Here is a 16,333-nt window from a genome sequence, read left to right as displayed (position 1 = left end):
GAAGAATCAGTTTATATAGGGAATTATCTGTCTGTATGGTCACCACAGAGAAGAATCAGTTTATATAGAGAATTATCTGTCTGTATGGTCATCACAGAGAAGAATCAGTTTATATAGAGAATTATCTGTCTGTATGGTCATCACAGAGAAGAATCAGTTTATATAGAGAATTATCTGTCTGTATGGTCATCACAGAGAAGAATCAGTTTATATAGAGAATTATCTGTCTGTATGGTCATCACAGAGAAGAATCAGTTTATATAGAGAATTGTCTGTCTGTATAGTCACCACAGAGAAGAATCAGTTTACTCCTAACATAACAATCAGTTTGTATATGACACCTACACATTTCAGTTTGTGTAGCCCTCTGCATCAACCATGTTAATTTTAACTACTTACAACATAAATGTGGTGAACACAAAAAGCAAGGTGGCGAAGACAACTCGTTGGCACTTGGCTCTGTTGGGGTCCATTTTTGACTTGGATTTTCCACATGTTTTACAACAGCAATAGGCACAGCACCAAACACATCCAAATATGGGCATAAATACAATGAACATTAGACCTATGATGATACAGGCTGCCAAACCACCAAAAACCTTTGCCAACTGTAAAAAGACAAAACATTGTCATAACTGTATAACATAATGATCATAGATTGAATGAAATACAACTACCAATAATGTACCATAATTCTTACAGTGAATGTAAAATACATGTTTTATAGGTTTCCTGATATCTATATATATCTAAATTTCAGTTCATCAATCTGAAAAAAGGATTATCTTCTTTCTGTGATGATACTAAAATTGAGAAAAATGTTGTGTTAATGATTAGTAATTTATACAATCTGTTATATTCTTGTGAAGGTACTCTTAACAACAAGACTGTACATTATTTTTAAAGACTATGCAATTTTACAGTTTCATGGTTTGATCTGGTTAGTAAGTCTTGCTAACAAGAGGCCCAATGTGCCTACATCGCTTACGTAGTTGGTTGATTGACATTTAGTTGTGCAATATTAAAAGGTGACTGAACAAGTTTCAATAACCTGTTAAGAATTTAAAACAATCTTCCTTGTGAAAGTTTAACAAGGTTGTGCATTTGAACAAACTTGGTAGCACTTCATCCTAGCATGCCACAGGTCCAATATCAGTACCCTGGGCCTTTCAGTTAATGGGAAGAAGTGGTAAGAAGATTTCATATTTGACCCCTGTGACTTTGAAATTGCTCAAGGTCATTCATTTGAACAACATGGTAGCCCTTTATCCTAGCATGCCACAGGCCAAATATCAATACCCTCAGTCTTTCAATTACCAAGAAGAAGTTGTTAAAATATTTTTATATATTTGACCACCGAGACCTTGAAAGTGGGTCAAGGTCATTTATTTGAACAATCTTGGGAGTCCATTTTAACAGTATTCTTAAGGCTCAATACCAGTACCTTGGGCCTGTATGTTATTGAGAAAAAGTTGTTTGAAGTGAAAAGTTGATGGACGATGAATGAATGACGGCCTTCCAACAATGGCATAAGTTCAATGGGCCCTCCGGTGAGCTGATAAAACTATTATTGTGTGTGTATCAAGTATAAAACACTAGTGTATTTAGAAAACGTACCAACATCTATTTATTCTCAGAATCACTTCAATCTGATCAAGATAAGTCCTCAGATTTTAATGCAGAGACACAACAAGTACTATTCTGATTAACATTAGAAGCAGTGAATGAAAGATAGTTATTTTTATGCCTTTATTGACTAGATATACCCACATATAGTAGTTTTTATCAATGGCAGCTGATAATTTCATTCCTCAAATATATATAAGGTCTTTCACAAGTTTTAATTTTTCATATGAGATTTTATGCAACAAGTCTTGGAAAGGAACAAGTCAAACTTTAAACATAATTTCAGAAATTCTCATATGAATAAGAATATATAAACTAGTGACATATGTAAAAATATTACATGGGTGAATTCACTGGATAACAGGCAGATTATGTGATATATACCATTATATCACACATGGTACAATTTCAACTGTAGCCACTGTACTAGAGTGTGCATGTAATAAAGGGCAAAGGTCAAAGAAAGACCTCAACAATACTTTCAGAAATATCTGTTGATCTTCATTTATTTTATATACAGGTTCTATGACAATAAAGTGATCAACTTTATGATAAAGTTGTCAATTCAACTGCTCTTTATACATCATATTGTTAACAGAATACATAATTACAACTGATAATAAACTTGGTTGGTGAGAACCAGTCATTCTTAACAAATAAACAGAACTTTTCAAAATACGCTTCAAGACCCTGTATGTAGACATGGAAAATTGAACATGCCTCTATCAGATTACAGGTGTTCAAACATCAGATAATCTAACACTGATAATTATTTTTAAAGATACTGCTTTACCAGGTATACCTAGTTGTAAGCACTTGAGGCGACAAGGTAAGCCAGTTTTTTAAGGTATTTTAAAGTTCTATACATCAACTTCTTAAGGTAGAGAGTCCCATAATTTTTCTACCGCATAAAGGCATTCCATGGTTAACTTCCTGTTCAATCTACAGAATGCATTAATACAAGCCCAGTGACTGATTGCAGTTTAAAAACATAGGGTTACCCTGCAAAAAGTTATAATGTAGAAAATATCATCAGTTGTGCAGAGAAGATGAAAAATTCCAGTATTCCTGCATTATATGACAATGCTGGTGTCTCTGTTTGTTTTTTTCTTTCTTTCTTTCTTCATCTTCTTTTTTCTCTTTAACAGTTTGTGGATTATGATGAATAAGCCAGGAATTAACAGTTCCATAAAAATTTGGAAATCTTTATTGAAGATTTAACATTAAACGGAATAGGACACCTTAATCAGAGAAAATACAGTAATAACCACTGTGACACTTACGTCCTGCCATCGGTCCTGTAGTTCACTATATGTCCCATTCTTTATGATTCTGTTTAAGTCTTTGTAGGCTGTAAAGATATAAAGGCATGTTGTGATAGGACAAAGTAAGCACCAAGTCTAAAATATTAATGTTTAACACATTATTAACCAGAATCATAACATAAAACACGTAACAGCTTACTTACAAAGCATTTTAAACAATGCTGAGGTACATATTTGTCCTAATATGCCATTTTACACAACTTAGTCTTAAAGGCCATAGTATGTTGTATTTCATGCCATTGGTTGAAGTACACAGTTTCTCGGTGTGGCCATGGGTGCTATTTTTGTTCATTAGATTACCCCATTATTAAGGCTTTAACCAAAATTAAAAAAAAGAAATCCTTGCTAAAATTGGTCTTGTCATGTTGTAGTGAACCATGCGGGACTTCATATATTTCAGAATAATATTTTGCATTGTGTTGGAGATAACCATTTGGGAAGTCCCAAATCTGCATTGACACACAAAAAGCTAACTTTACAGAAAGTAAAATTTCCTTAGTGTCCATATATGTTCATGTTGTGAAGACGTTTCTAATTGGAATTTGCTGAAACATGAGTAATTTGTTACTGTGACAGTGTGGTTCAGTTTTAGAAAGATGTTCAGAAATACATTCCTCCTATGAAAGTATACTTTTTAATTGAAATTAGTGATATTTTAGCATTCTTAGCATTTTTTTAGTTGGTAACCAGGGTTATCACAAGTCAGAAATCAAGACATTTTATTTTCTTGTTTACAACCATTTTTATTTCTCTACTGCAACTGCAATTGTTATGTAGTTATAAAGATAGATATATATGTGAAATGTGTATTTTTCATAAACAATCTGCTATACCTTTATACCTGCATCTCCAACATGTCCTATCATTTCAGGAAAAAATTCAAATTCAGTGTCCTTCGACCATATCTCAAAAAAGCTTGCATGACATATTATCACAATGGCAATGTACCAGTGATTGAAATAAAAAACCATTAACACTTCTGTAATATGTTACACTGGATGGCATAGGCACACAGAGAAATCAACTATCTAACAATTTTAGCAGTGATAGCTAGAGCACCCTTCATACTTTAGGACTAAGTCTGATCATATAAGTTGTCAACTTTTCATGTGATTTTAGAACTGAGTCATCAATTAGAAGATCAATAGAAGCCATAACTACACCTCTATGTAACATAGTGTATAGTAAACATGCTATGTTGAGATAAGCTAGATTACCCCCTATACATTTCTCATCTGTGACAGCACACTTTTGTATCACACAAGCCTGTGACTGATCTTGTAGGATGAGAAGTATGACACTCCTGTATGAAGGGCCAGTGACAACCTGTATGAAGGGCCAGTGACAACCTGTATGAAGGGCCAGTGACAACCTGTGGGAAGGGGCAGTGACAGATTCTGTAAGAAGGAAAGAAGTATGACTCCCCTGTATGAAAGAGCAGTGACAGATCCTGAATGAGGGGCAGTATGACACTCCTATATGAAGGGCCAGTGACAACCTGTGAGAAGGGGTAGTGACAGATCCTGAATGAGGGGCAGTATGACACTCCTATATGAAGGGCCAGTGACAGATCCTACAGGAAAGGAAGTATGACTTCCTTGTATGAAGGTGTGCCATGTGAGATTCTTGTAAGACAGGAAGCGTAACTATGTCTCAAAGTATGAGATGGTAATGAACTTTGGGCAGTTAACTCTGAAGTTTGTTTTTCAAAAATATATACTGTATTTATTTTTATATATCAACATAATTATACAAGTACTCATAATGGAAAATAAAGGTAGAAGACAGAAGTCTACCTGTGTAAATGCCAGTAATCAGAGCTACATCTGTGTGGGAGATGCTTCCCACACCTGTTGTCATGGTAGCAACATCAATAAAGATTCAATAAGGATACTGTGCCTTAGTGACAGATGCTTCAGCACATAAGCTGTTTATAACAATTATCATCGACTGATTTATCATGTACAACACACATCTAATATATGCTTGTATACAGGGGTCACAGTTGCTTTGTTTGTAGAGTATTGGCCTACACAACCTCAGTAAAGATCTGCGGTGTGTGGTTTAACGCCCCTTCCCCATTGTGGTCTGTGTTTCTCAGGGAGCTGAGATGCAGACCAGTTTGCGTTGTCAAAGTTGTGTCCTTCAACAAGATACTTTATCATATTACTCTGAATAGCATGAGGTGAACCTCCCATATCTTGATCAGTGAGATAACCACTAGCTACTACCAGAGACTTTGTCTCAAAATGACCTTGGACATTCATGGGTGATAAATCTATCACAAAAATGTGTGTGTATATATAACATAATTTAGAGGTCTACAGATACTGTGGTGATATACAGTTATCTATAGGTATTGTGTATGTAATGGTTAATGATAATATAAAACTGAGTTTAAAATAGCTATAAATATAACATTGTAAAATTATATTTAGTATTCTGATGACATAAAGATGTCATGTGCACTTACTGCATAAAGTATCATTGTGTTCACAGTATTAACCCCTGTATATTATTGTTGTACACAATTGAAAAATATCATCCTTGTTATTGTTTTCAAAACAAAAACAAGTGAATTGATGAAATAACTAAATAACAAAATGCCTAACTCCATTCCAACTGATTTTTAATCAGTCATCAAGGTTTCATTCTGTGCCACTTTGACCTTTTGTAAGAGGTTAAACTGTACACCTACATCTACTCTAAGCAGTAACTGTTTATAATTGGCCTTTGTTTACAGCTGATGTATGACAGAATATTTGTGTAATATCACACACAGCTGTGGAGCTAAACACTAACACAAAAATAAACAGGATACCACATGGTTGGTTTAAAGTAGCATCTGCATACCCTTAAGTAAAATTGTCACTGATAAGAATGATTAAAATTCCAAGCTTAAAACTGAAAAAATATGGAATAACATCAGCACTGACAGACATGACTCAAAACTGGAAAAATTCATATCACAGAAAGTAAAACTGTTATCATCCGGATCTTAGATGGGTTAAACCTAGCTAGTTTAGTAAAACTGTTATCATCCGGATCTTAGATGGGTTAAACCTAGCTAGTTTAGTAAAACTGTTATCATCCGGATCTTAGATGGGTTAAACCTAGCTAGTTTAGTAAAACTGTTATCATCCGGATCTTAGATGGGTTAAACCTAGCTAGTTTAGTAAAACTGTTATCATTTAGATCTAAGATGAGTAAAACATCACACAAAACTTCTGCCAAACCTAAATTTGATTAAAATTATCACCTCTTATCCTATCTAGGAAACTGTTACCAAGTCACCAACCTAAGTATCTTCTTATATGTACAATAGGTAAAATTGTCACTTTTAACGTAGTCTAAATACAATTTCATAAAAACAGTACAGAAATAATCAGATCTTTTGGGGTATTCTTACTTATCCTGGAATGTAACCGTAAGGAGTGAGCACAATATGACACTTACGGTTACATTTATCTAGTGAGGACTCTGTATATCTCAGGTATCCACTGCAGATCTAGGAAAAATTTACCACATTTAATCGATTTCGGGATGTTGTGCCTCCATTCCCACCCACTACCCTACCAGTGTTATCCTGGAATGATTCATAAAAGCATAGCTTAGAATATCAGAAAAAACTTGAGAATGAATATAAAGTTTACCTGGTATGTTGTTTAGGCATGTTCTGTTTAATAACAATAATCTTATGAATAAAAAATATCATACCCTTTGGGAGACTAGATGTATAACACTGTATAGTAAACAGAGGAACACAATTCACTAGCACCTCCATGTGTATCACAAAATCTTGTATCTGTTCTGTATGTCAATTATATCTTGCATCACTTTTGTGTAAAATACCATATCATGTGTCAGTTTTCTGAGCATGATACAACATCTTATTTAACAACATCATGTATCAGTTCTATGTGTCATACAACGTCATGTATCATTTTTATGTGTCATACAACATCATGTATCATTTCTAGGTGTCATACAATATCATGTATAAGTTCGGTGTGTCATACATTAACATGTATCAGTTCCATGTGTATACATTAATCATGTATCTGTTCTGTGTGTCAATTATATCTATCACTTTGTGTGTAAAATACATATCATGTGTCAGTTTTCTGAGTGTGTACAACATTATGTATCAGTTCTGTGTGTCATACATTAACATGTATCATTTTTATGTGTCATACAACATCATGTATCATTTCTAGGTGTCATACAAAATTATGTATCAGTTTTGTGTGTCATACAACACCATGTATAATTTCTAGGTGTCATACAATATCGTGTATAAGTTCGGTGTGTCATACATTAACATGTATCAGTTCGGTGTGTCATACATTAACATGTATCAGTTCTGTGTGTCATACATTAACATGTATCACTTCTGTGTGTCATACATTAACATGTATCAGTTCTGTGACTTACAACATCTTGTATTACAATGTCTTGTATCAGTTTTGTGTATGATATGACATCAAGTATCACTTCTGTGTGTCACACATCATATATCAGTTCTGTGTGTCATACATTAACATGTATCAGTTCTGTGTGTCATACATTAACATGTATCAGTTCTGTGTCATACAACATCTTGTATTACAATGCCTTTTATGAGTTCTCTGTGTATCGTTGTGACTTGTGGGTGTGTCAAACAATATCTAATTCAGTTGAGATACATATTGAACAAAAACACTTTACTTATGGTCATTCTGAATCAGATTTTCACACATTCTTACCAAAATTGTTTTATTATTCATCGACAATGAGAACATTGTTTACTGTACTATCAACAACCTACCAAATAGTGAGTTGTATGTGGTATCAAGTACATGATTTGTATATGGGTAAAGAATTTAAATGAGACCCACAGGAAAGTCATGAATAACTGAAACCCAAAAATCACTGCAAAACATTCATGTGAGTGAGTGACAAAATATAGAGATGGTGTTGGATCCACAGCAGTTACCTGGTAATGTGTTCTTAAATGAGTGCACATACAAACAATGGCCATCAGAGAGACAGGTTATTCTCCCTGATTGGGACAAAATTTAAGTATGAAAAAAAATCAAAGAGATATAAGAGAGTTATGATTTTTGTACACTGCCCTCCTACTCATTGAGATCTATCTATCTAGGAAGTCTCATGATAATACCTCTTATAGTTTTAGTGTAATGCTATGGACACAATTGAAGTATGAAAAATAACAAAGGGCAACAACTCCTAAATTATATAAAATAGAGTGATGGTTCTGGTGCACTGTGATTCTCCTTGTTGTGATCTATTTACCTACAAAATTTTATGTTGATACCTCTGATAGTTTTTTGTTAAGCTTCAGACACAATTATTATAGACGGAGGGACAAAGCAATAACTAACTATGTGCTCTATCTTCTGGGAGCATGAAAACTTCCTGGTTTAAAGGTAACTTTACAGTAACAGAATCAGGTTATCTAGACCTGTATACCACTCCTTAACACTTGCTTTTGTTACTATAGCAGCTGTATATCACACAAACACAATACATCTTATTGTCAGACAACGTTTAGGGAGGGATTTTCATAAAGTGGACACTTAAACATGATCTCCTCACTGAAGATTTACCATCCAGCTCAGAAGTAGTAGTATCAAGCCTCACTAATTGTGAGTGTGTTTGTGTGTGTGTGCTTGACACGGTGTACAGAATAATACACCTGTTCAAGTTTATAATGATGAAGCATGAGTTTCCATTTTAAATGCAGTTTATAAAGTGATGCGTCTTAAAAATATTTCATTTAGTGCTCAAATGAAAAATTTTGAAGATTTCCATCAATTATATTTGAAACAGAAACAAATTTAGTATCGTTTTCATCCTATGAACCATTTATTTTTCAACTGAACTATCACAGATAATATGGTTTCCCATGTCAGACTGGAGACATTCTTCATTTTAATTATCATCTATTGATGTTACAATATGCTATACAACACTAGTGTTGAGTTTACACAACAAGTGATTGTACCACAACATAGTATTTCTTTCGCTTGAGTTATAGTTATTTTTTAAAAGTAACAAAAAATCCAGAGCTTTAGCAAGCATTTTAGTAACATTTAAAAAATAACAAACAAGGGTGAATGAAATATCATATAAACCAACAAGTTTGTGTGACCTGTTTTATCACAATAAAAAAACTTTTCCATTAAATAACTTTTTCATGTTCATGCATGTTTTGTTTACAATACCTTGGTTTTCATATCAGTGTAATGATATGGCCTTTAGTAAAATACTGTTACTTAATATACAAAATTAACAATCTCAGAAAAATGTGGAAATATTATAATCTACTAGAAACCATAACATGTAATTAACGGCTTTTTTATAGATCTATATCAGAATTAAATTATTACAAAACAAAGCAAATTACGTTTTGCCGTTAAATTTTCCCACCAAATTGTCCATTCATTTCCTATGTAGGTAAACTGTTTGACATATTTTGGATATGGAATGTTAATTTAAATGTTCAAACATAAATCAGGCCACCAATCAGAAATAGAAATGAATTCAGGCAAGTGTCAGTCTTCTCTGTCTTTGTGAGCATTCACAATGCTGACATAAAAATGTAGTTTTAAAAGTTAATCCTCGGCAAAAGGCACTTCAGTCAGCCAATCAAAATGTGTTTATGGAATTTAATTCACATGTGTATGTGTGGTTTTTAATTTATTTTTTTGTTTTTGTTTTAACAACAACTGTTATTCCTTGGTATTTGAATAAAGCCCGCCTATTGTGGTAGAAATACAATTAATAAACATCTTCATTTTTCTTAGGTTGCTCATACCAAAGCTAAAATGTCATATTACTGACATTGTATTCGAAATCTGGCAAAAACTACCTACAACTACTCAAACAATTTTAAAACATGTAAATTCTTTTATACTACCTACAGCATGATAGTTTGATTGCTGAAAAAAATGACCTCTCACTTATTGACCTAACCTATCATTGTGGCCTATCCTTTTTGACTACACCTTGTACTAACTCACAATAAAATGAATCACTACTTCTAATACACTCAGAACACGATCCTGCTTGGTCACACATACCGAGAGACATGCATCACTAATTTTAAATGATTTTTCAATGCTTCCTTTTATCTATTCTTTATCTTTCCTATTTCTCTATCTTTCCACACCGTCAATTCTCCCTCTGGTCTATCCCTTCCTCAATCTTTCTACAATGTTCCTCTGTCCTATTCATCAATCTTTCTTCACCCTCCCTTCTCTCTCTATCCTAACCCTCAATCTTTCTTCACCCTCCCTTCTCTCTCTATCCTAACCCTCAATCTTTCTTCACCCTCCCTTCTCTCTCTCTATCCTTACCCTCAATCTTTCTTCACCCTCCCTTCTCTCTCCATCTTTACCCTCAATCTTCCTCACCCTCCCTTCTCTCTCTATCCTAACCCTAATTCTTCCTCACCCTCCCTTCTCTCTCTATCCTAACCCTAATTCTTCCTCACCCTCCCTTCTCTCTCTCTATCCTAACCCTCAATCTTCCTCACCCTCCTTTCTCTCTCTATCCTAACATTCAATCTTCCTCACCCTCCCTCTCTCTCTATCCTAACCCCCTTCTCTCTCTAATCTTCCTCACTCTCTCTATCCCTTCTCTCTCTCTCTCTATCCTAACCCTCAATCTTACTCACCCTCCCTTCTCTCTCTATCCTAACCCTCAATCTTCCTCACCCTCCCTTCTCTCTCTATCCTAACCCTCAATCTTCCTCACCCTCCCTTCTCTCTCTATCCTAACCCTCAACTTTCTCACCCTCCCTTCTCTCTCTATCCTAACCTCCCCTCCCTTCTCTCTCTATCCTAACCCTCAATCTTCCTCACCCTCCTTTCTCTCTCTATCCTAACATTCAATCTTCCTCACCCTCCCTTCTCTCTCTATCCTAACCCTCAATCTTCCTCACCCTCCCTTCTCTCTCTATCCTAACCCTCAATCTTACTCACCCTCCCTTCTCTCTCTATCCTAACCCTCAATCTTCCTCACCCTCCCTTCTCTCTCTATCCTAACCCTCAATCTTCCTCACCCTCCCTTCTCTCTCTATCCTAACCCTCAATCTTTCCTCACCCTCCCTTCTCTCTCTATCCTAACCCTCAATCTTCCTCACCCTCCCTTCTCTTTCTATCCTAACCCTCAATCTTTCTTCACCCTTCCTTCTCTCTCTATCCTAACCCTCAATCTTCCTCACTCTCTCTTTTCCCTCTCCTACTCCTGCATCTTTCTTCACCCTCCCTTCTCACTTTGTCCTATCCCTCAATCTTTCTTCACTCTTAGTTCCTCCCTCAATCCTGTTCCTTAAATTTTCTTCACCTTCCCTCCTCATCTGTCCTATTCCTCTATCTTTCTTCACCCTCCTTCCTCCCTCTGTTCCAATCCTAAATCTTTCATTACCCTCCCTATTCCCCATCTGTTCTATTCACTCCTTTGTCCTCATTCTTTTCTCTGAATTATTCATCAAACTACACCTTCCCCTGTCCTTACCCCACCCTCTGTCCTATTCCTCAATCTTTTCTGTCTCTTGCTACATCATTGTGACCTATCCTCTTTCCTACATCCTCCTTCTGTCCTTCTTCTACATTTAGCTGACATCCTTCCAGTCTCATTCCTCCCTCTGTCCTACCCCTCCCTCATTATGATGAACCTTTCCTCTTTTGTTACCTGTACACTGTCGTCTAATTTACCTATCAATCAAAAACAACGTACCCCTCTCTTTCTGACCTACAATATTGCCCCTTCTACCCTATACCCTCTTCCATTTCTAGCATTTATCCTACCTTGCTGTTATCCCAATCAGTTGTATTACACCTGCACTCTATTCTTTCCTGTCTCTTAAGCCTTTAACATCTTGTCTTTCACCTTTAGCATGACCTGGGGTTTTATTCCTTAATTAGACATGGTGAGGTCACTTGTCCATTAACAGGAACTGTAGTTCATTTCACCATTATGGTGAAATGAACACCTCCCTCCACCTTTGGTAAAGTTAAGCCGCTTTATAATTTGTTTTCAACTGATGTTTTGATCAGTTAACTTAATTATGTTCCTCAATACATAATAAGACAAAAAAATAACAACAAGGGTGGGGAAATATAGGATGGGGCAGGGGTTTTATGTTACTATTTTCTTACTAAATAATTTTTTCTTAACTTTTTTTTCTTAATCACCCTGATTCATTCATATAAACACAAAAATAACAAAAAGTAAAAAAAAAAACTATTTAGCAAGAAAATAGTGAAATGCTTCTCTTTACCACAGCCATGGTGAAGGGATAAAAACTTAAGTGATTGATTGAAGACAAAATATAAAGTGGCTTCACTTTACCATGGGGAGGGGAGAGGGGGGTTCATTTCACCATTAATGGTATTTTAACCCCGGTTCATTTCTTCATGCTCCACAATGACATGTGACACTGTTATTTCCTTCCATAGTAAGAGCCCCCTGTCCTTCCTGAACTGGCACACAAGAGAATATAAATAAGGTGACATAATTTGTTTTACCCTTGTTGAATAAATAAAGCTTCATAGTTTCAGAAAGAATTGCTATGAAAGTAAACATCACGAAGTTAAACTTAAGTGTGACTGTGATGTCAAACCCATTTTAATAAATTAAAGGTGCACTGTATGATATTTAAAACCACTGTGAGTTGCCTGATTTAGAATTACCAGACATGCTTAAATATTGACTTACAAGGATCAAATATATCATTTGTGGTGATGTGGGTAATTATTATGCATCATTGAGCATGTTAGAATTTCAAAATTTTACTTAATAGTCTGCTTTTCACTTATAACAGATGTCTGATAATAGGTAGCAGTATATATCTATTTTATTAAGTTATAGTTTAACTGCTGATGTCTATGTTAAGTATATCATGCCTGAGATACTAGGATATAGGATTTGGCTTCCTACTAGAACAAAGACCAACACAGACATGAATACCTATAGCCAGTATACAATCACAGCTGTTACTGTTGCTATAGATTCTGTACAATTTACTTCCTTCATCAATCTAGTGTATCACAAGTTTTATCACAATACAATTGCAATACATGTAAAAGTATGTCAATCCTGTATTATAATGTACGTGTGCATGTTGGTATATACGGATGCATGTGAAGATCAGTACGTATACAAGTGTACATATGACAAGATTGAATAAATACAATATTTCCTGTAAACTTGATAATGATTAAAATGTGAATGGAAAATTAGGAGAGTATAAATAAAAGATGATAAAAGTTAAGAGTTGTTAAAAGGGATGGAATTTTGAATAAAATTTTATTTGTGAGAAAAAAAATTAATAAAACTCTCAGTATTGCTTACAAACACTTTAAATGTAAAGGTATTGACTTTACATCATTTTACCATTATTACTGGTAGTAAAGATTTTATTTCTAAGAAGGTTGTGGTGACAAGTGTCTCATATTATTAATGTAAACATGAATCCTGAATGAATTTATTGAGTAATCTAGTTTCTTGTGAATGTCTGTAAAAGATATTTTGTAGATCAGGTGATAACCAATGACTTGTTCGGAAGTTCAAAGTCTGTAATTCAGTAACCATGCTGTTTCAAGGACTACCAGGGATACAAGTTGTTAGTTTTGTAGATTTTTTTTTTTCCCCAACACCTTGAATTTCAACACGACATCATAAAACATTCATTTCAGTAAGTCTTAAATCAAGAGGAAACTTAAGTATTAAAAAAAAATAAAAAAGAATAAAACAAAACAATATTGTCAGACATATAGAATTTTTGTCTGATCGGGGTATTGGGCACTGATAGGCTTAAGAAACAAATGATTTAAATTGGAAGACTGAAAAATCAAAGGTGCTTTGTTTCTATACAGAAGACAGTGACCCTAATTTAGCTGTATCATCGTATCAGTGATCCTAATTTAGCTGTATCATCCTATCAGTGATCCTAATTTAGCTGTATCATCCTATCAGTGATCCTAATTTAGCTGTATCATCCTATCAGTGATCCTAATTTAGCTGTATCATCCTATCAGTGATCCTAATTTAGCTGTATCATCCTATCAGTGATCCTAATTTAGCTGTATCATCCTATCAGTGATCCTAATTTAGCTGTATCATCCTATCAGTGATCCTAATTTAGCTGTATCCTATCAGTTTAATTTAGCTGTATCATCCTATCAGTGATCCTAATTTAGCTGTATCATCCTATCAGTGATCCTAATTTAGCTGTATCATCCTATCAGTGATCCTAATTTAGCTGTATCATCCTATCAGTGATCCTAATTTAGCTGTATCATCCTATCAGTGATCCTAATTTAGCTGTATCATCCTATCAGTGATCCTAATTTAGCTGTATCATCCTATCAGTGATCCTAATTTAGCTGTATCATATCCCTAATCCTGAGTTTGCTGCATCCTGGTATTGATGTTAAATATCTTCGTGCTACATGTAACAATATTATGCAAAACATCAATGATTTGGGTGAAGCATCAATCCCAATGTTTCTTAGTTCAATATGATGCAGCATAAATCAATGTAGACATTCAAGTTAACTCTCAAAACTACCAGATAATAGTGTTCAAAACAGCCCCTGGCTTTACGGTATTGATTTGTATCATACTTGCATTTTCTTATCACAATGTCTGGCCAACTTGCCATATGTTATAACCCTGGGGAACTCTGGCATAGCTTGAGCTGAACTCTCATATAGGTAAACATTCTCTCTTTGTCTATCAATTATGACCACTTAATGATAATAACCTCGCCTTTTTGAGGATTCTAATAATCCATTATAAAAAATATATATATATCGACATAAAACACATACATAATGAACTACTTAGTGACTGTAAACCTACTCTATCACCATACAACTCCCAGATATATACAAAAATTTATCTTACATTACATCTTGTACTGTGTAGGTACATTATGTACACATACAGTTTAACAGGCATACATTAATTCTATCAACATATTTTACCAACACTGAGTACATGAATTATGTTGACAGCGATGACATTTATGACAATCTATGAAATGTTCAACTCAACATATTATATCTCTGATTATTTGCTGCAACAATTACAAGAATTTATTGTATAAGCCTGTTTTTAACACTTTTACATTTTAAATAAAACCTAGTGGCAATTTTTTTAACCTATGGCACTCTAGTCTGACCTTGTTACACTTTGAAACTGCATCTTTCTCTTCACCCTTCACTTTATTTCTAGCAGTGTTACTTAGTGTAGTACTTAAAATTAAGATTAACATAGCAATTGATGGGGTCGTGTTACCATGATTTGGACAATTCACAGTAATGACACTATGAAGACACCACTGATGTTGTGAAGGTTAAATAAAATTCTTTGTAAAACTTAACAACTTTTTTTAAAAGATCAGTGTCTCTGTGATTAATTAATATAAACGTTGATGAAGATTCATAATGAGAGGCAAGTGGGGCTGTACCGTGTGATTCGGCATATTAATTTTATTAAGTTATTTATTTATTTTTGAGATTCTCCATTTTACTACATAAAGGTTCAATGATAATAACAAATAAAAGGAAACTTTATGTTGTAGTTCATAGAAACAGTGAATATTACATGCACAAGGAAACATAATTACGCATTAAATAAAGGTAAAATACTGATACATAGGTAAAGGTGTGGTCACCAGAAACTGGTAACCTGGTCAACTTAATTACATCCTGTACAGAGTACTTTGTCCCACCTTTTATGGAGAAAATTGCTTACATTGATATACGCTAATTTGATTTCTACTACACAGAGAGTCAATATACTTATCTCAGTCCAGGTATGTCTAGACCGATCTACTTCCTATATAACTTATGTATATGGTATTCTAGTTTGTACATGGATCGCATTATCTACCTGTTGATAAAGACCATTTCCTATTTCTAATTGAGGTGTTTAAGTCTGTTTGGACACACCAGACAATGACAATTAATAAGTCAATTAGTCGTAAATGTACAACTAGTGTATACAAACTGACTAGCCCTGGGGGTCAGAAGTTCAACTGTTCAGGTAAAATACTCACTAATCGGTCCCGGGTCAGCATCAGAGAAGAACTGACCAGGCATTGTTGCGTCAATAAATCCATGCATTATATCATCGTACAATGTTGATACGCCTTTTTCTAAAGATGATTTTTCATCAGCCCCTGAATCTGAAACTGTATTGTCCTGTTGAGCCGAGCTCGACGTATCATTAGACTCAGCCATTGTCATTGTGAGTAAAATGGAAACACATGTGATCACAATCATAAACGTTCTCCTAGCCATCTTGTTTTTTGATCACTTTAACAACGTAACTCGAAAACTATGTTTGTCCTTTCTGATCGACAG

The 16,333-nt window shown here is 34.6% G+C and overlaps 1 protein-coding gene across 1 annotated transcript; it reads right to left on the bottom strand.

The window, feature by feature from the left end:
• Nucleotides 1-395: 395 nt before the first annotated feature.
• On the bottom strand, nt 396-16,270 carry LOC132545990 (prominin-1-A-like). The gene is made up of 3 exons (XM_060209678.1): nt 16,027-16,270; nt 2,910-2,977; nt 396-608 (listed from the first exon to the last, which is right to left on the bottom strand). The coding sequence occupies exons 1-3, from the start codon at nt 16,268-16,270 to the stop codon at nt 396-398; spliced, it is 525 nt and encodes a 174-aa protein (XP_060065661.1).
• Nucleotides 16,271-16,333: the final 63 nt, after the last annotated feature.

Source organism: Ylistrum balloti, unplaced genomic scaffold (genome assembly GCF_031769215.1).
Source record: "Ylistrum balloti isolate Yb309-2 unplaced genomic scaffold, AGI_CSIRO_Ybal_v1 Utg369870, whole genome shotgun sequence".
Lineage (NCBI taxonomy): Eukaryota > Metazoa > Mollusca > Bivalvia > Pectinida > Pectinidae > Ylistrum > Ylistrum balloti.
Note: the sequence above shows the minus strand (reverse complement) of the source record. Positions and strands in the feature narration are given on the sequence as shown.

Excerpts from the sequence above, each read along its gene's own strand:
- LOC132545990 (XM_060209678.1), bottom strand. The coding sequence starts at position 16,270 with ATGGCTAGGAGAACGTTTATGATTGTGATCACATGTGTTTCCATTTTA. Across the intron at positions 2,978-16,026 it reads TGCTGACCCGGGACCGATTA|CCTACAAAGACTTAAACAGA; the intron begins GTGAGTATTTTA and ends ATATCTTTACAG. Across the intron at positions 609-2,909 it reads TACAGGACCGATGGCAGGAC|TTGGCAAAGGTTTTTGGTGG; the intron begins GTAAGTGTCACA and ends GTCTTTTTACAG.